This window comes from Stigmatopora nigra, chromosome 3 (genome assembly GCF_051989575.1).
Source record: "Stigmatopora nigra isolate UIUO_SnigA chromosome 3, RoL_Snig_1.1, whole genome shotgun sequence".
In the NCBI taxonomy this organism is placed as follows: Eukaryota; Metazoa; Chordata; class Actinopteri; order Syngnathiformes; family Syngnathidae; genus Stigmatopora; species Stigmatopora nigra.
Window position 1 is genome coordinate 18,801,089 of NC_135510.1, and position 20,985 is coordinate 18,822,073.

The 20,985-nt window shown below is 41.6% G+C and overlaps 1 protein-coding gene across 1 annotated transcript in view; it reads right to left on the bottom strand.

Moving 5' to 3' along the window:
- Positions 1–20,842, bottom strand: part of LOC144194227 (protein TANC1-like) — a 23,659-nt gene extending 2,817 nt beyond the window's left edge. Inside the window, exons 1-25 of the mRNA XM_077713137.1 lie at positions 20,522–20,842; positions 19,382–19,451; positions 18,697–18,822; positions 17,917–17,994; positions 16,346–16,479; positions 14,400–14,646; positions 12,361–12,606; positions 11,902–12,033; positions 11,001–11,255; positions 10,047–10,165; positions 8,588–8,819; positions 7,763–7,929; positions 5,941–6,249; positions 4,802–5,002; positions 4,634–4,737; positions 3,822–3,930; positions 3,627–3,749; positions 2,932–3,174; positions 2,671–2,871; positions 1,961–2,042; positions 1,694–1,827; positions 1,513–1,636; positions 467–642; positions 268–400; positions 163–198 (exon numbers count right to left, since the gene is read on the bottom strand). Of these exons, the coding sequence (XP_077569263.1) occupies positions 163–198; positions 268–400; positions 467–642; positions 1,513–1,636; positions 1,694–1,827; positions 1,961–2,042; positions 2,671–2,871; positions 2,932–3,174; positions 3,627–3,749; positions 3,822–3,930; positions 4,634–4,737; positions 4,802–5,002; positions 5,941–6,249; positions 7,763–7,929; positions 8,588–8,819; positions 10,047–10,165; positions 11,001–11,255; positions 11,902–12,033; positions 12,361–12,606; positions 14,400–14,646; positions 16,346–16,479; positions 17,917–17,994; positions 18,697–18,822; positions 19,382–19,448 (3,778 nt within the window). The 5' untranslated portion in view covers positions 19,449–19,451; positions 20,522–20,842. The remainder of the gene's footprint in view (positions 1–162; positions 199–267; positions 401–466; positions 643–1,512; positions 1,637–1,693; positions 1,828–1,960; positions 2,043–2,670; positions 2,872–2,931; positions 3,175–3,626; positions 3,750–3,821; positions 3,931–4,633; positions 4,738–4,801; positions 5,003–5,940; positions 6,250–7,762; positions 7,930–8,587; positions 8,820–10,046; positions 10,166–11,000; positions 11,256–11,901; positions 12,034–12,360; positions 12,607–14,399; positions 14,647–16,345; positions 16,480–17,916; positions 17,995–18,696; positions 18,823–19,381; positions 19,452–20,521) is intronic.
- Positions 20,843–20,985: the final 143 nt, after the last annotated feature.

Consider the following 20,985-nt stretch of genomic DNA (forward strand, 5'->3'; position numbering starts at 1 on the left):
ACAGTTTTTGCATGATTTGAATGAGGCAAAACATGTTTTTTCTCTCCAATTGGAATCATTATTTTGGCTTTTAAAATGGATTTGAATCTTGAAAAAGTCCTTTTTAGAGGACAGTCGTCTTATATTCAGGCCAATACGGATGCTATTAACTACAGGACTTACCGGATCGCTCGTGCGGCGCCGTTCTGTAGCCTTGCGCTTGAAGGTCGCAGAAGGAAAAGAGTGAAAAAACGGGTCGAAACAATGGCCGCCATTCGTATTCCGTACCCGTCTTGGAGCTTTTCTTGAGCAAGGAGGCCACCAGGGCCGGATTCTGGCAACCGGACGTTGGCTCTGCCGTCCGGTTCCCATCGCCATCCGTCCTCTCCAACGCCGCGCCGTGTTCTAGCAGAAAGTGGACCTAGAATCGGAAAAAGAAGTCAGCAAAATGGCAGCCGAAAAGACCAAAGGAGAAGACGACGCCCACCGTGTCGGCATCTCCGTTGAGGGCGGCGAGATCCAGGGGGGTGCGGCCCTGCCCGTCCGCTTGGTTGGGATCGGCGCCGGCGGCCAGCAGTTGCGCCAGCACCCCCGGGTGGCCCTTCGTGCAGGCCCAGCCGCTTGCGCTCAGACCCTCACGGTCCACCGCCGATACCACGGCGCCTGAACCAGACAAAAGAAAAACATATATACATAAATATATAAAATCTAAAGATATATTTTAAAAAAGCTAAAATAAACATTGTTTTAGATCTATAAAAAATGAATATTCAGTGTTTTTAAATCCAGTCTTTTTTAATCTATAATTGTAAATTTTAATCATTTTTTTTCAGTGTTTTTTGTTGAAAAAGAATTTGGTAAAATCTAAAAATATATTTTAAAAAGCTAAAATAAAAATTGTTTTAGATCTATAAAAAATGGAATATTCAGAGATTTTAATCCATTTATAAAAATAAAAATCTAAATATTATTGTATTTTTTTAATCATTTTTTCATTAATAATTTTGTAAAATCTAAAAATATATCAAATAAACATTGTTTTAGATCTTTAAAAAAGTGGAATATTCAGGGATTTTAATCCATTTATAAAAATTAAAAAAAATCTAGATAGTATTTTTTTTCCAGTTTTTAGTTCAAAAATCATTTTGTAAAATCTAAAAATATATCAAATAAAACATTGTTTTATGTCTATAAAAAAGGAATATTCAGGGTTTTTAATCCATTAAAAAAAAATCTAAATATTGTATTTTCTCCACTTTTTAGTTAAAAAATCATTTTGTAAAATCTAAAAATACATCAAATAAACATTGTTTTAGATCTATAAAACACGGAATATTCAGGGTTTTTAATCCAATTCCGTATAAAAAATATATCTAAATATTCTATCTAAAATGGTCCAGGCCCACATAAAATCGAATTGATGTTAAAGCGGCATATATTTAATTTTATGTTTTTTTTTATATGTCGGAATGACCCTAGTTAACATTTTTCTTTTATGGCAGCCATGTCTGGTCTACATTAAGCGCGGCTTACCGTTGGCCAGAAGCATTTCCACGGTGGCGGCGTGTCCCTCGGCGGCGGCCAAGATGAGCGCCGTCCGTCCCTGCTTGTCGTGCGCGCTCACGTCGGCGCCGCCTTTCAGCAGCAATTCCACCACCTGACGCGAAATGGGTCAGTTGCAGGACGCACACACGCCATTGTATGCGGTGGTCACCTGTGCGTGCCCGTGTTTGGCGGCGCCGAGGAGCGGGACCATCCCTCGGCGGTTGGGCACCTCCGAGCCGGCTCCTCGCTCCAGGAGGAGGGCGCACACTTCCGTCCTTCCCCTGCCCGCCGCCGCGCTCAACACTGAAACCAAAGTCGTACCATTAAAATGGTTGAATTTGACTATTTCTCTCGTATAAGCCAATTTTCACCTTCATAAATGTGTTACTTTGAAGAGAAAATCTCAAGAAAAACGTGAAGGAACTGTGAAAAGTACCTGTTTCTCCCCAGAGGGAGTCGTGAGCGTCCATCTGCACGGCCACATCTTGCTCTTCCAAGTCCAGCAAGCGCTTTACCACCTGCCGGGAAGAAAAACACTTATGCCAAGGGTGTCAGAATCGGGTTGGTTGAATATCATTTTTAGATTTTTTTTAAATTTAATTGGATTAAACAAACTGGATGAAAAGCCCTGAATATTATTTTTTTTATAGATCTAAAACAATGTTTAATTTGTCTTTTTAAAAATATATATCTTTAGATTTTACAAAATGATTTTTGAAATAAAAACAGAAAAAATGGATTGAAAAATTACAATAATAATTCGATTTAAAATTATAAATGGATTAAAATCCCTGAATATTCAGTTTTTTTAAAGATCTAAAACAATGTTTATATTAGCTTTTTAAATATATTTTTAGATCTCACAAAATAATTTTTGAAACCTAGAAAAACCTAGAAAAAAATGATAAAGAAATGCCAATGATTGGTTTAAAAGGGGGAAAATCAGGAAAATGAATATACTAATCTGTACTCTTCATTTGAATTTGAGCCTAAAACAAAGTTGGCACTTATGATTAACTTTTTCGGGCCGCCCAAAGTAATGCGGCGAGCCACATTTGGCCCCTGGGCCGCCACTTTGACACACGTGAACTAATTCATTAGTTTGGGGACCCAGGCAAAAGACAAAAAAAGATGGCCATTTCCTACCTGCGCGTGTCCCACGCTGGACGCGGCTGTCACGGCCTGCTGCACCGCCTGCTTTTTGCCAGCGACGACCCGGGGGCGCTGTCCGTGGGCGGGGCTTTCGGGCCCCCAATCCTGGCCCAGCAAGATGTCGACGATGTCCACGTGTCCCTTGAGGGCGCCGTGCACCAGCGCGCACTGCCCGTTCTTATCGGTTCGCCCCACCTGGGACGAGGGAGGCGGGTTATTTTGGGGTTGCCACGGAGACGGTGGGAGGAGACATACCTGAGCGCCTTTCTTGCAGAGGAGGCTGACGACAGCGGCGTGGCCGGCGGCGGCCGCCAGGCACAGGGGCGCCACGCCCCCGCCGCCGTCGGCGCCCACGTCGAGGGCGGCGCCCATTTCCAGGAGCAGGGCCACCATCTCGGTGTGACCCAGGTGGGCGTGGACGGCCAGGATGGGGGCGCGGCCCACCACTTCCGTACACCAGCTGACGTTGGCGCCGCCCAACATCAACAGCCGGCTGACCTAAGACAAAAATGAGACAATCTGAATAAATATTTTTAAAATGGTGGTCAAGATTTTGATTTTAAAGTCTTTTTGTTGTTGAGAATTTTCAGATTTTGTTGTTATGAGAATTCGGAGAATTTGTGGAGATTTCTCATTTGTGAAAATTCTGAAAATTAGAATTATAGAATAGAATTATGATAATTCCAATTTGTGATTTTTGTCTAAATTTGAGATATTTTCTAAGAATTCAGACTATTTTAGAATTCTTAATTTATTCGGAGAATTTATTCTGAAAATTCAGATTTTATTCTGAAAATTCATACTTTATTCTGAAAAATCAGACTATTCTGAGAATAATGTCAGACAGAATATTTACTTATATTTACATATACCTCTAATATAAGTATCCAATGGCAACAAAATCTATTCTAAAAACTGCATTTTTCAAGGCCACGCCCATCAAATGTCACCTTAATGTTGGGCGTGTACAAGTTGCGCAGCGACGCCAAAGCCGCGGAGAGACTGTCTGTGCTGCAGTTCACCCACATGGCCTGTAGGACTGTGGACGACACTCCACTTTTCTTGCTCAGACCCTGCACACACACACACACACAATAAAAATAATAATTCAAGATATCGATACATTTATGTGTATTTGACCAGACCTTAAATATGTGAGCCTTGAGGATGTGGTGTCCAAGTTCCATGGTCTGCTGACGGTTCAGCTTGCCCTCTTGTCGGGAAAACATGAACGCCAAGAGTGCATGGCCGCTCCTGTACACGCAAAAACACATTTTTTTTGGACATATGTCCCCAGGATAAGGACATTTTTTTGTTTTTGGTCCAAGGAGCAATATGTAAGACAGGCCGAAAGCAAGAAATATTCAACCAGGAGCCAAATTTGAAAGTGTGCAGCATTTGGGTTGCCAGATAAGCACTTAGCAATGGAAAATGAAGCCGTGTTATCATTACAATATTGCACTTCAAATCAAAGGTGGAGGGATTGACTACAGTTGTATAAACTCAAAACAATTTAATATCCATTTTTAAGATGAGATCGGTTTGACTTTACCATTGAAAACTGCTAAAAGTGGCGTATTTTCTGGACTATAAGCACTTATATAAGTATATTTCAGCAACACGCTTATTTATTTATACATTTATTCATGTATTTATTTACTAACTTACTTATTACCTACTTAATTATGTCAAAAATGTCTTTTACTGTCTCTGTATTCTCACACTCTTGTTACCGTGCCAACAAAATTTCCCCAATACGGAATCAATAAAGTTATCCAAACCAATAAGTTTCTCTCTGACCACTAACAGCCATTTTTTAGCCTATAATTATATTCTGAACAACTTTTAAGTTGACACATGACTATTTCTCCTAAAAGATACCTATTTTTTGAACTAATAAGACCATTTAATCCCACATAATGCTCAATTTGGACCCGTTTTGGGTGGCGAATCTGACCTGGGGTCACACAGGAAGTCGTTACTCTCGCCATCGGCCCGCCAAACCAGCCACTCCCTGAAGGTGGGGTGGCACAGCATGCGGGTGCCATCTCTTCGCTTCACCTGCAAGGAAAGAGGCTCGTTGAGGCAGGTCTCGTGAAGTCCGAGAATCGAACCCGAGACTCACCATGAATCCGGCCAGGCTGTCCAGTCTTTGCTGAAAGTCGTCCCACTCCATTTCGCCTTTGACGCAGCCGGCGTTGAGCGTGCGGAACATCTGCTGGTCCGTCAGCGGGTGCAGCGACGCCAGGGCCACGTTGAGCACCGGCTGAGCTCGCTCAAACGACGATTTGTCCGGGAAACTGGCGCGGCACATCATCAGGTACACCTGAAGCGGGTTCAAATACAAGGGGGAAATCGATCAATATCCATCTATACTCTTCATTTGAATTTGATCCTAAAACAGAAAGTCGGCTCTCATGATTGACTTTCCCGGGCCGCACAAAATGAGGCGGTGGGCCATATTAGGGACCCCGGGCCGCCACTTTGGCACCATTTTCGTAGGGCGGTGCTGGAGCCTATCCCAGCTAACTTGAATATTCAATTTTTGTATAGATCTAAAACAATGTTTATTTGAGATTTTTTTAAATATATTTTTACATTTGACTAAATGATTTTTGAACTATAAAACACAGAAAAAAAGATTAAAAAATTACAATAATATTTTGATTATTTTTTATAAATGGATTAAAAACCCAGAATATTCAGTTTTTTTTTTATATCTAATACAAAACTTATTTGAGCTTTTTTTTAAATATAATTTTAGATTTTACAAAATGATTTTTGAACTAAAAACACGAAAAAATGGATTAAAAAATGACAATGATTGATTTAAAAGGGGCAAAAAAATCTGAAAAAAATATCCATCTATACTCTTCACTTCAATTTGATCCTAAAACAAAATGTCAGCACTCATCATTGACTTTCCCGGGCCACAAAAAAATGAGGCGGCGGGGCCAGATTTGGTCCCCGGGCCGCCACTTTGACACTACATGTGGTTTGGTGTGTTGGCCTTGCAGTTCTGGGGTGGAGAGTCCCATCCTAGGTGGGTGTGGCGTTTGCATGATTTCCCCAGGCTTGTATGTGTTTCTCCCACATCCCCAAAACAGGCTAAAAATAACTGTCTGCTAAATGGTGTCATAAAGCGAAGCCAAGTGGAACTCATTAGCGAGAAGCAGAAAAACAATTGCGAATGACAAATGAAAAAAAAAGAATGAATTGGGCATGAAAATGTTGAATCAGGGGGCGGAGCCAAGGGCGACTCACCTCAGACAGCGACACGGGCACCACCAGGTAGTTCCCGCCTTTGAGGGCCAGCTGCTCCCGGTGGAACAGATCCAGGGTCAGCCGCAGGTAGAGGACGGAGCCGTTGCTGCGGGTGGTCAGCTGACTGCAAAACTTGCTCAGCAGCAGCGGGTCGGGGGCGGAGCCCGTGGCCGTGGTCACGTTGGCGCCGATGCGGGAGCTGCCGCTCACGCGCTGGTGCACGTAGTCGCTCAGGTCGGCCCCCAGGTCGCTGCTGTCGGGGAGGATGTCCAGAGAGATGCCGGAAAACGGCAGCGGGGTGCTTATCTCCTGGGGTAGGAAATGAAAACGGTGTCAAAGTGGAGGCCCGGGGACCAGATCTGGCCCGAAGCATCATTTTGTGTGGCCCGAAAATGTCAATCACTTTCTGTTTTAGGATCAAATTGAAATGAAAAGTATAGACGGATATAACATTTGCTGATTTTACCCCTTTTAAATCAATATTTGTCATTTTTTATCATTTTTTTTTCTGTTTTTTGTTCAAAAATCATTAGTTAAAATCTTAAAAATATTTATAAAAATCTAACTATTATATCTAAAATGGACCGATGTATATTATATTTCCCAATGTTCCCCTTTTTAAATCAAGAATTAATTTTTTTATCAATTTTTCTTGGTGTTTTTAGGTCAAAAAGCATTTTGTAAAATCTAAAAATAATATATAAAAATATTTTCGGTTTTCCACATTAATATTGAAGATAAAAAAATGGTTCCATTTGAAATAGAATTTTTTTTTAGATATTTTCCCTAACTAAGAAATTCAAATAAACAGTTTTATATCTATAAGAAATGAATTTAATCCAGTTCTTTTAATCCATTTATAGAAAAAATAATCGAAATATTCTATCCCAAAATGATCCGCCCCCCTGATCTAAGAGCATTTGAATGAGGAGCTATTGCTCAGATGCCAGTGAGTCACACACACACTCACTGAGTCACATCACGAGATGCGCCACAGTAAATAGTGTGAGCGTGACTCAAGCAGTAGCGATCCACTGTAGCCACCGTAGCGGCCATAGCGACCATAGCAGCTGGCTCACATTCTTTTTGCGCACACTTTTGGTTTACCATTTTTTTTCCCCCACGTGAACGGCTCCCACTCATTAAAAAGAGTCATGACAAAAGACACGTTCCACCTTTTGGACAAGTGGAATTATGCCATATTTGTACGTACAGTAATCCCTCAAATGCCGCGGCTTTACGTTTTTTTCGGGGGAAATTTTTTTGTTGTTAATTTTTTTTAACGTTCATAAAAATGTGAAAATCCACGCTGAAACCCACAAGCGGAAGCCACTCCCCCTTGTAAAATTGGGATTTCAATGTGCTCTGGGATGATAGCACATGCTAACAAATGTAGCCGCCCCTTTAAAAAGTTGTTTTTATTTTACACCTATTTCATTTCCTGAATCACTCATCCCCACAAGAGGGGTGCTGGAGCCTATTTCAGCTCACTAGGTGCACCAGGCAGGGGACAGCTAATTATAGCGAGGGGGAATTTCAATTTAATTTCAGATTTTTTTTTAAATTTAATTTCAACTAGCTATCTTAGCATGTGTTTTGGAATGTGGGAGAACCCGGAAAAACGCACGCAAACTTGCGGGACCATTAAACAGAACTCCATACATGAGCAACCACTTGGGATCGAACCCAAGACCACAGAACTGTGAGGCGGACCCACTAACCACTCATTCACCGCGCCAGATTTTGATTTTTTTTTCTCTCTCCTAAAAATTTCTTTTGGAGCTTGCCAAAACGTGAAAAACATGAAACTGAAGCCACTCACCAGGAGACCGGTCCTCACAGTGACCACCAGCTTGAGCCAGAGGGGGAATTTAGCCACGATTTTGGTGATAAAGGTGGCGATGGTGTCCCCGTAGTCCGGTTTGTGGAATTCGGCCTCGTTGAGGCTGTCCACCAAGATGATGTAGTCTTCTTCAGGCAGCTTTCCCTCTGAAAACAAACACATTGATTCATTAAATGAGCATTTTGCGCATTCTGTTAGCAAGCCAGTGAAGAGACTAATAAAGACGGATCATGGGTAACAAAATACGGCGCACACATTTAGTTCGAATATCCACAATCTATGCAAAGTACAATTGGAATAATGCAAAATAAATTTGGTCTCATTGGAAAACTCTGAATGTCCTCTATAGAGCTCAATTGCGATTATATGGAGATATTTAGCTTTACAAATGTCCTCTACAGAGGACAAAATTCAACTATTATCAATAAAATTGAAGAAATAAACATATCTTGCCTAAAATGTTAAAGAAAACCTCACTTGCAACTGCCCCTAATGCCACCTGACAAACTAGAGCACTATGAACACACTTCCTGGTTGTAGTGGTCACATGACATCCTTTTTGAACTGGTTTCTGTGCAGACAACTTTGTTTCGGAATTTCGAATTATAAATCCATTTATAAAGTATGTCCGAAACAAGACGTGCAATGATTTTTCTAAAGATTTTCTCTTCAAAATAAGACATTTATACTGAAAACTGTCAATCAGGGGGCGGCTTATACGCAAGAAATTGTCAAATGTGTTCATTTTTAGGCCATTTTAAGGGCGCGGCTTATATGTGAGGAAATACGATGACTCTTTCTTACCTTTGCGTAGATTGGCCAAGGGCTCCAAGACCCCCTTTCGGAAGGCGGCCGCGGGGTCTTGGACGCAGGAGCGCAGGCTGAGGGCGTTCTGCAGGGGGGGCTCCCGGATCAGCAGCTCGCGGTACGGGCCAAGCCGAGGCGATCTGGCCAGCAGGGCGGCGACGCTGTGGACGAATTCCGGCACCAGGCACGTGTAGGTGTTGTCGGCCTGGCAGAAGTGGTAAGCCACCACCTGTCCAAGTACAAGGGGCACAAGATATTAGCTCATTTAAAAAATTATAAAATATAAAATAAAAATAAAAACATTTAAATAAAAAAATAAAAAAATAATAATAATCAAATAAAAATAAATAAATGCAAAATATAAAATAAAAGCAAATACGTTTTAAAAATAAAACAAAAATAAATACATTTAAATAAAAAATAAATAATAATTAAATAAAAATAAATAAATGTAAAATATAAAATAAAAGCAAATACTTTTTAAAAATAAAATAAATACATTTAAATAAAAAAATAAAATAATAATAATAATTAAATAATAAATAAATGTAAAATAAAAGCAAATACATTTTAAAAATAAAATAAAAATAAATGATTTTAAAAAATAAAATACAAATAAATAAAATTTAAAAATAAAATACCAATAAATACATTTACAAAATAAAATAAAAATAGAAACATTTAATTATTAATTAAATAAAGAACTAGGACCCGGACAGGGCATGTTGTCTCATGTAGGTCACAATATTAACATATTATATCCTAAATTGTGAAGTTTACTACACATGTCGTGAATATTTTTGAAGAATTTAAATTAGTTACAGAAAAAGTCACCAGTTCGAGTCCCCCACGTCGGGTTTAGCGGCTCTCTAAAATAAAAGATACATGGGAGTAAACAGGCTGTATCTGGTCCCACGAGTTCCCATGGTAACTCTTATTCAGGTCATGTTAGTAAATTTAGAAGCCTGCATGTCAAGTGCGTGATGCAACAAGCTGACATTGATGCTACGCTCGTACATTAAGTCGCTCATTTCTTGGACGCAAATATGGAAAAAATGGGTCTATTCGCAATGTTTTAATACAACTAGTTTCCTTCGGCCACAAATAAAGACGCTGTTTTCTTCATCCAAGTAAATTTGGATGCTAAATTGGCTCGTAATTAAAGTGAATCCTTGCATATTTGGCTCAATTGGGAACTTTCTGCTCTTTTGGGAATTTTTTAGATGTTTTTTTGCGCTCAAGCCGATGCAAAAGAGCATTGGCTTTGGCACCACCTGGTGGCCACTTGGTGCCAATGAACTGTCTTTTAAAAAGCGTAGGATGCAAATTCGAAATTTTCTTGTTATTCGATGATACATTTGACATAATGTGTTATGTGGGGTGTCCAAATTTTTTCGCCAAGGGCCAGTGAAACGTGATTGGTCAATGTTGGGGAAAACATGGCGTTGAGCAGTACCTTGTTGGCCAGACTTCTGGCAAATTCCTTCTTCTCATCCGTCGTTCCCAGAGTAGAACCCGCTTCCGTTTGTGAATCGGTGGCTGCCTTGGAAGCGCCTTTGCGCTGCTTTTCCGCACCTGAGCAGAGCAAAAAACGACAACCCGCGCAAAAGCGCCATTTGTACTCATTAGTAGAAGTCCCGGGTGTTCGTGCGTGCAGGTGCGTCGCCAGAAAAACAACTTCTCCGTGAAAAATGCTGCATGCTAAGCCTAATTCCATGCTAAGATGTCCCTAGCCACCAGTGATGGATTACTTGTTTCTTTACTTGTGCCTGTAGTTGGCTGGGATAGGCTCCAGCACCCCCTGTGAGGATAGGAGTATGGATAATGAAGGAATAAATGAATCCCCAAAACATGCATGCTAGGCTAATTGTATGCTAAATTCTCCTTAGCTATGATTGTTTGTCTGTTTCCTCGTGCCCTCTGATTGGCTGGCCACCCGCCTGGTGCCCGTAGTCAGCTGGGATAGGCTCCAGCACCCCTTGCGACTCTAGTGAAGATAGGCGGTATGGATAATGAATGATTTAGTTTTAAAGAAAAGGAGTGGGACGGAACAGGAATCATTTTTTGACTCTTTTGACTTTTTTGACTCTTTTGACTCTTTTGACTCTTTTGACTCTTTTGACTCTTTTGACTCTTTTGACTCTTTTGACTCTTTTTTTCAACACTTCCGAGAACACACTCGTGCTGGATGTCAAGTATCCAGAAATAAATTGCTTTCCACGTGGCTGCCGCTAATTAGTACATATTTAAGTGAAGAGAATACGCAGCCATCCCACAATAAAAGGCGTAGAGGCGCCGGGGGGTACCATGGTCGCGCGGAATATCAACCAAAAAGACAACATACAGCGCAGGTGTCCATGAATAATGCAGTCGTGGCAAAAAAACGTGGAGTACGGCGACGGCGGCTTACGTTTGGGAGAGGCGGCGGGTCCGGGCGGCGCCCCGTGACAGCTGAGCGCCACCAGGCGCCACACGGTGGCGGTTTTGCCCGAGCCGGCGTTCCCCACGATGACGGCGCCCCTTCCCTCGCAGTTGCTGCTTTTCCTCAAGACCTGGTCCAGGCGGGCGAAGAGCCAATCCCGGCCCACGAAAGGCCTCTCGGGGGCGGCGCCGGGCACTTCGAAGAGCAGCGGTTTTAACATGATCTCGGCTTGTTTGAATCGACCTGCAGGGGGCGACAAAAGAGAGGTGACAAAAATAATTTAATAATAATAATAATACATTGAAAAAAAATTGAAATTATTTATTTATTTTCGTCTCTAATCCGGATCATCTCGGTCACTGCTAAAATAGTTGACTGCTAAATATTGTTAAGCCTTAAGCACGATATTCGCTTTTTTACTGTATAAATATAGCACATCTGCAAGCAATGTACCCAAACAGCGCCATCTACAGAACCTTGAATTTACTACACCGACTGATTGGGCACCCCGTCTACTTTGTGTTGCATTTGTACTATTTTTTAATCACTTAATAAGGGGAATTGGCCGAGGTTGACAGCTATAGAAAACAATTATGCTAGGTTAATAGCACGCTAGGCTATCCTAAAAATGAATAAATCCAAAAATGGGAGCAGGGGGATTTTTAACTGGGAGATTTCTTCTTTGGAAATATCCACCCGTGATCTACTTTAATCATGACAACAATTCTAATGAGCACGACGGCCATGTTGGCTTTTCAAGAATAAAAAAACGCTTATTCGGCAGAAAAAGCAGAATCCAATTTACATGAGTTGTAGCAAATAGGAAGAAAAAATCTCATTAGAAGCCGCAATAATCCAAAGGAGATGACTCCACACAACAGAAAAGTACCTTTGGAGTCGTCGTGAGCGCGCCCAGCCGCGTTGATTTTGCGAACGGAGCCCCTGTGCCGACCTACCGCCGTCGCCGCCGCCGCTTGGCGCTCCAGATACGTCAGATCGTCCAACCCGGCGGAGCCGCTGGCTGTCCGGAGAGACGCCAAAGAAGAAGGTCAAAACTTCAAACGGGACCCATTTGCTCTTGTTGCCATGGAAACGGGAGCCATCCTCTCTTACGACCTCGCCAAATGGAAGCCAATGGCGTGCGCCTTGGACTGACATTTTATGCCATATTAGCCGCTACGTTAAAATGGTCTTAAAATGGTTGAATTTGACAATTTCTCTCATATAAGCAATATACGGATTATTGTTTTGCATGAATTTCATTTATAGACGTCAAAATAATGAATAAAATGTATTTGTTGTCTGTATTTTCCCTCTAAATGGCCAAAAATGAAGACAAGAGCAATACCTGCCACAGAATTTGGGCGGGAGCGAGTGTTCCCCGCGTGTTGCTGCGGGAGGGCGCGCTTGGGCGCCGGCGGCGTCCTGGGCTCTCGGATGTCCGCCCTGGCGGGGGAACGCTGAGACCGAGGGGGGCCAGGGCGCTTGTCGGTGGCGGTAATGGCGGCCACCGCGCCACCGGGGGCTTCGTCGGCGGTCAGATCGGAACTGGAGACGCTCCGCTCCTCGTTCTCGGAAGAACTGGTGATGGTCGCTGAAAATCAGATTGGAAGTTGCTCGTTAGGCAAGGTAAACATTTGTAATTAGAAATAGCTATTCTCAACTCCTTGATGTATTTTGCGGATTATAAGACGCACAGATTTTTGGGCTACAATAAGATTTTAAAAAAATACATTAGGTTAACAGATGTCTATTTAGCTTTTTATTCTTCATTTGACTTTTGCATTAAGGTATCATATTTTTTCTTGTTTTTTGATCAGTTAAGAAACTTCACATAAGTGCTTTTATATTTATTTTACACTTGATTGTGCATTCTTTTTGACTGGGGCAATTAAAACTATCGTCCAAAAAATAGAGAAGATATTTTTTAAAATGAAAAACGAAAATTGGGTTTAATTGTTTTTCATAATTTTCCAATAAAATTTAAGGTGACTAATATATCCCGTTAGACGACTAATCGTGAAAAAAAAAATCTGTGATTAATCATGAACCAAATTGTCTGTTTGTTATTCAATATAATAAATATAAATAAATATACTATAAAATATTCACTCATGCTCTGAATACATTCTAATCGAATCGTCTTTTTTTTTAGAAAAAGCCCCTTCATTTCCAGATATTTCCGCTCCTTCTGTAATACCTCCGCCTACCACGAGATAGTGCCAAAACACATTCTCATCAAAAAGTAGTAAAACACACAAAAATTAGCGATCCCTTAAAAACTGAAATATTCTAACCGACAACACCGACACCCTGAACAAAATAAACCGTCCCTCCCATCAAAAACTTCTCATCAATGAACGTTTTGATCTTTCTGGATGTCGTCTTTTGCCCTTAAGTCGTCCACTATAAATAAAAATCTATTTCCAGAAGAAGAGTAAAAAAAAAAAAGTGTCCTATTTTAAGAGCGTGAGGCCCATAAGCAAGAAAGAAGACAGCCGTGTCCCACTTTCGACAGCAGGGAATTGAAGGCTCCAGGCTCAAGTGGCACAAGCCCAGCGCAATCCGCCACCAACGGCGCTACACTTTTACACCGCCCTGCCATACAAATTTGTTCTCTGACACATTTCTTCATGTACAGAAAATCGCTAGTTTTAATAATATGCTGAGAATTGACTGCCTGGCGGTTTTGGGTTCGAATCCGGGTCAGTCCACCGCTGCGTGGGTTCACTCTCGGTTCGAATCTAGTCTCCTCCCACATTCCAAAAACATGGATATCTAATATTATACCGAATTAAAAAAGCCTAGCTATGATTGGTTAGCGCCGAAAGTTAGCTGGGATAGGCTCCAGCACCCCCTACGAAAATTGTGAGTATAGGCGCTATAGGGTTAGGGTTTATGCCTTGCAATTGGCTGGTCAACAGCTGGGATAGGCTCCAGCACCCCATGTGAAAACTGTGAGAATAGGATAAGATAAGATAATGAATGAATCCCGAAAATACGCATGCTAGGCTAATTGTACGCTAAATTGACGCTAGTGAAAAGTGATTGGCTGTTTGTCTCCATCTGCCCTTTGATTGGCCAGCTACAGAGTTTCCATAGTTAGCTGGCATAGGCTAGGCTCCAGCACCCCCTGTGAAAATTGTGAGTATAGGCGCTATAATGAATGAATCCCAAAACAAACATGCTAGGCTAATTGTATGCTAAATTGCCCCTAGGGAAGAGTGATTGGCTGTTTTTCTCCTTGCACCCTGTGATTGGCCCACAACTAATTGACAGTGGCCCCTGCCTGTTGCCCCTGGTTAGCTGGGATAGGCTCCAGCACCCTTGTGAGGATAAAGCGGCTCAGAAAATGAATGAATAGACTGCATAGTGATGACAACTCACCTATAATTCCACTGTCTTTGCTCTCCAGGGTGGAGGTGGGGCTTAGCGCAGGTGGGCCGAGCCCCCCCTCGCCCATTGGGTAGCATTGAGCGGCGTTGCGCTGGGGGCCGCGGGACGGAGGCGGGGCCAAGGCTCGGCAGGCGCCGCCGCCGCCCGAGCTGGACGAGGGGCTCCCGGGACAAGGAGAGCCGGTGCTGGGGGTCAGCATGGAGCCGGCCGGGCTGCCTCCGTGGGAGGGGGCGTCGCCCTGGAAAGGAAGGAGGCAAAGTCATGTGACTCCATCGGATAAACAAATCACGTTGCGCCGATCCCACGGAAAAGCCTTTCTTTGTTTACCCGCGTTAAATCCATTCGCCGGCGTGACTCAGCGCACTTTTCTGAGCACGCTCCGTAAATACACCATTGTTTTTTGCATTCAAAATAATAATAACGAATAGGAAAAATATGGATTGTGGTATAAACAAGGCAAATTTTCCCTTCTTGAATTTCATTTATAGACGTCAAAATACATTTAGTTTAGAGTTTTATCTGTTTATTCTTTCTCTATTTTGAAATAAATAACTATATCGGCCACATTGTCTTGATTTATGTCTTTGTTTCAAAGATGCGGCCCGGGGGCCAAATCTGGCCCGCCGCATCATTTTGTGCGGCCCGGGAAAGTAAATGATGAGTGCTGACTTTCTGTTTTAGGATCAAATTGAAATGAAGAGTATAGATGGATATAACATTTGCTGATTTTACCCCTTTTAAATCAATATTTATCATTTTTTATCATTTTTTTAGTTCAAAAATCATTTTGTAAAATCTAAAAATATATAAAAAAGCTCAAATTAACATTGTTTTTGTTAACAAAAACAAACACTCGGGGGTTTTAATCCATTTATACAAAAAAAAAATACCTATTTATTCTATCTAAAATGGTCCAATGTATATTTAATGTCCCAATTTTCCTCCTTTTAAATCATTAATTGTCATTTTTTGCATAAATGTTGCATCAGCGACCAGGAGCCCCCCAACGCATTGGAGCAGACCGGCGAGATGGAAAGAGTTTTTCTTTTTTTCTTCCGTTAGACTAACAAAAGCGGTCGAGCGTCTTCTACTGTGCAAACATTTCAAGGTTGGCTTTACAGAAAGACAATCAAAATGGCCACTTGGAAATGAGACTTTAGCACAAGCCACACCTGCGACCTCTGTTCTTGATGCCATTCATTCATTATCCTGACCAAGAGGGTCGCAGAGGGCGCTGGAGCCTGTCCCAGCCAATTTCAGGGCATCATGAGACCAACAACCAATTGGGTCGCGTCAACAGCCCTAAATATTCAGTTTTTTTTAATAAAGATCTAAAACAATATTTTAGCTTTTTTTGAATATGTTTTTAGATGAGAACTAAAACACAGAAAAAATGGATTAAAAGAATGAAAATTGTTGATTCCAATGGTGGCTAATCAGGAAATTTAATATACATCGGACCATTTTAGATATAAATATATAGAGATATTTATAATTATTTTATAAATGTATTAAAATCCCTGAATATTCCGTTTTGGTAGATCTAAAACAGAGCTTTTTTTTTATTTGTAGATTTTACAAAATGATTTTCGAACTAAAAACAGAAAAAAATGATTAAAAAATTACAATTATTGATTTAAAATGAGGAAAATCAGGACATTTAATTTACTATCATATTAATTTGATCTTAAAACAGAAAGTCGGCACTCATCATTGACTTTCCCGGGCCGCACAAAATGATACGGCGGACCACATCTGGCCCCCGGGCCGCCACTTTGACACACATGCTCTAATTTATCAAAGCCCCCCTCCTTTGCCATCTCGGGGCTCAGGTGGCGAAACGAGGCTGGCTAAATAGGCCACGGCACGCTCCGCTTGGAACGGGGGGAGATACGACCCGCCGGGTTTATAAACATCACTAGAATGTTGATTCTTACCTTCTTTTCTTTCCTCTCTTCCATGGGGGAGCTAATTTGGCCCGGCGTGGCTTTTCCCAATAAGAAGCATAATCTGGTCATCAGTTCCTGGGAAGAAGGGGAGGAGCCTGGAGGGCGGGGCTCCGCGTGGAGCTCTGCAACACACACAAAAAATGTCATTTAGCAATTCTTCTTCTTCTTTTTTTCTGGTCTTTAGCCTTGGCGTTGTCTGAGTAACACGCATATTGAGTAGGCATCCCAACACGATGGATGACAGAACATCTCGGATAACAAGAACAGCTCACGCCGCCTGGCACACGGCGTTGGCTCTCATTCCTTTTTTCTTCTTCTCTTTTTCCCACACTCTCTTAACTCCATATAAGGCCCTCCTCCTATTTACTCATTCATTTTCACAACCGCTTAACCTCATCAGAGTCGCGGGGTGCTGGAGCCAATCGCAGGGCAAAAGGAGTCAACCTATCATATCCAAGGTTTGCTAATTTAGCATATATTGACATTAGCATGCATGCTTTTGGAATGTGGGAGAAACAGAAAAATAAACAATTAAATATCCAAGGACAATTTAGCATACAATTAGCCTAGGTAGCATGGTAGTTTGGGGAATGTGGGAGGAAACCGGGAGTCAAAAATAATCAATTTAAATGATATCCAAGGAAAATTTAGCAAACAATTAGCCTAGCATGCTAGTTTTGGGGATGTGGGAGGAAATCAGGAGTCAAAAATAATCAATTAAAATCATAACCAAGGACAATTTAGCGTACAATTAGCCTAGCGTGCTAGTTAGGAGGATGTGGGGGGGGGGACTGGCATTAGGGGCGGAGCTAATCGCTCCTCCGACAACTTTCCCATAGCTAACTTGATGTCGAAATAAGAGCTAATAGTCTAAACACCCTGGTAACATAATTGAAATAAAAAATAGTTTCTCGTGCGCCCTAAAATAAATGGCGCCCTGTGCAATCGCCTGCATTACTCATGGCAAAAAAACAGCCCTACGCCATAAAAAAAATAGCGAACGCATCTTATTAAAGTTGACTTTTTTTTTTAATTGCCGATATTAGTCACTTGCCTCGAGTGTCGCAGCTCAGAGACGACCAAGGCCCATTTGAAGGGGCAATCCGGCGCACGTTTATCTTGGCCAGGCTGTCCAATTAGAGCCTCCCTCTACGCACTTCTCACTTCACAGCTTGCGAGAAAACTGGGGGGGGGACGTCGGCGTGAGGTGGGTCGCAAAAGACCAAAAAACTTTGCATTTAGTCAGCCCACCGTCCCCGTTCGATACCATCCGCCTAAACCGTCCACTGTTGCCATGGGTAACGGGAAGCTGAAAGTCGCCTGGCAACCGAGATTGAAAACGCCTGACAAAAAAAAAAAATGAAAAATGTAAAAAAGAAAAATCTGCTCGTCCGCAATGCGATCAAAAACCGAGATCCGAGCGGTCGCCGACGGGAGAAGTTGCCCACGGCAACGGTCAAAAGCCACGCACGCGGACTGGTCGCTCGCTTTTACCGCAATCGATTGGGGTGGGGTGGTGTTGGGTTGGGGAGGGGGGTCGACGTGGACGCCACACTTACCTCCGAGGCGTGTCTCGCCGCGGCGGGAGGCGACGACGAGCGGTCCTCTCCGCTGGCGCCGGCCCTCCACATGCCGTCCTTCGGGCCGCGGCGGATGTGTGGAGGAGGGGGGAAGAGAGAGGGGGGAGGGAGAGAAGACCAGATGGGAGGGGGGGAGGAATATGAAAGAAAGTCCCAGAAAGAAAAAAGAGAGAGAGAAAAAGAAACCCATTCAATTGACAAATGAGTAAATACATCATCAATTTCAACGTCATTTTGCGTTTAAATTTTGGGAAGTGGATTTTTGCTCCCCCGACTTGTAGGGAGGGGGTCGGAAGAACGTTGCCCCGCCCAGGGAAAGCGTAATTGACGTCTTTGGCCGTCAATGGCAATGAAGGATGATCTTTTCCCTGACAGATTGAAGGTAGTGGAAGTCCAGGTGAGGTGCTGCCACCTAGTGTATGCTTTTAGACGATGCATGATGTCAATAATTTGCCGTTGACAAACATAGCTGTCCAATCCCTTTGGACAAGGAGGAGCAATTGAATTCAGTTGAGGTGAATTTATACTGTATTTTCTAGCATATTAGCCATTTTGTAACCTGAATATTTTGTACCCAGAGGCATTTGTAAGTAGAGTCAGGACTTGTTTTTTAGTTTTACTGACTCACGTGACCGTCCCAATTGGACACCCCAACTCCAAGCCATCCTCTTCAATCATTTACCGTGCCAATCTGCCACTCACAAAAGCCCTTGGGCCCGCCCCTTCCCCCCAAAACTCCCAATTCAAAATCCCACCAACCTGGCAACCCGACACACGACCGTGATGGGACGACGTCGCCGTGGTGATGGCGAGGCAGAATCGGCGAGGACGGCAGAGAAACGGACAATCCGCGGCTCAGCGTCTTGGCGGGGCGTGCCTCCAAACCTACGCAAAATCCACAAAAAAACACAATTAACTGTTCGACTTTGCATAATTCCCAACTAAAAACAGCAAAAATGGATTAAAAAATGACAATACTATTTTGATTTTTTTATATAAATGGATTAAAAGAACTGGATTAAAAACCCATTTATTACGTTTTCTATAGATCCAAAACGATGTTTATCTGAGCTTTTTTATAACATATTTTTTGATTTTACAAAATGATTTTTGAGCTAAAAACACAGAAAAATGGTTAAAAAATTACAATTATTGATTAAAAGGGGGAAATGAGTAAATATAATATACATCTATACTCTTTATTTGAATTTGATCCAAAACAGAAAGTCGGCACTCATTGACTTTCCCGGGCCGCACAAAACGATGCACCGGGCCACATTTGGCCCCCGGGCCGCCACTTTCACACAAATGGACTAGGTCATATTTTCACGTAACCCTCTGAAAACGAGGCTTAGCCTACCCCCAGCTTCTCCTCATCCATTACAAGTCCAAATTACTATTCAGCAAAAATATGAATTCATAATTATCAAAACTTGGCACTCACCTCGATGTTTTTGTCCGCCGTTTTCCACCGCTTTCGGCTTGTTTTGTCCAAACACGGCCTTGAACATTCTCTAAAAAAAAAATCAAGAAGACCAACACTATTCCTTCAGTAGCACAAACAAAAAAATGACATTAAAGTGATTCAAAAAATAGCAAAATGGTGGGTTTTATCCTTGGATTTCAACGGGCTTTTCTTTCTGACGACGAGTCAACCAGCGCGCAAGTACGTTTGTGCGTGCGTGCGTATGACTTTGATGCCCTGATTTTGATGTATTAATATTTGATGGGGTGCCCTCTTAAAGAAACAATGGCTCTTGCAACAAGATCTAGTTCAAGAGCCCTTTATTAATGCAGGAAATTTCAGTACAAAAATTAGATGCACTTATTGAAAAAAATCGTTACATAATAGTAAAAAATTATCTTTTTACTCCAGTGCTGAGTCCTAGTCGCAAGTGGAGGACACGGGGAGTGGCTTCCACTTACATGGTATCAAAGTGGCGGCCCGGGGGCCAAATATGGCCCGCCACATCATTTTGTGCGGCCCGGGAAAGTCAATCATGAGTGGCGACTTTCTGTTTTAGGATCGGATTAAAATGAAGAGTAGAGATGTATATTGCATTTCCTGATTTTCGCCCTTTTAAATCAATAATAGTCATTTTGAATCATTTTTTTCTGTTTTTAGCTCAAAAATCATTTTGTAAACTCTAAAAAAATATATATAAAAAATATTTTTGGATCTATAAAAAAACTGAATATTCAGCGCCTTTGATAGTTCTTGTAATCCATTTATATTAAAAAAATCCAAATATTATATCTAAAATGGTCCAATGTATATTACATATTCCTGATTTCCCCCTTAAGAAATCAATAATTGTCATTTTTTATTCAATATAATTTAAGATTTTAATTCATAAATCATTTTATAAAATCTAAAAATATATTTAAAAAAAGCTCAAATAAACATTGTTTTGATTTCTAAATCTATTACTTAATGAAGATATTGATGTTTTTTAAAATTGGATTCTATAGGTTTAACCGTTCAAATAATTTGACAGAGGTATTAGAATACTATTTTCAACAATCCAATGTCTAACCCAAACATTCCTATTGGGACAAATAACAACAATAATAATAGCAATACCTGTTTTTTGTCGAGCCATCTTGCAAACGGCGTCCAATCGTCGTCCGACTTTCTCCGTCCAAACTTTTAGCAAACATTTCCGCTTCACTGACGTATGGCCGACGTAAAGACGCTAGCGAGCTAAGCTATGCTAAGCTAGCCGAGCCGTTTACGCTCCAAAGTTAACTCAAACGACTTTCCCCGAACTTAAACTTGCGACGTTTAAATTCCCCAAACACTTAATTCGCACTTCTTGTCAAAGAATATTTGCAGACGGGGATTTAATACTAAAAAATGTAAACGGAAAGATTTCACGTGCACGTACTACTTAGCTCGAGCAAATGCCGGAACCGGATGTCATCTTTTAAAAAAACGGAAGTAGAAATATTTCGAAGCTGGAACTTCAACGTAACGTGAAATGTCTGTATTAAACAAAATGGTTGCATTTTCTAAATTTGAGAAACTTAAGAAGAAGAATTTGCAAA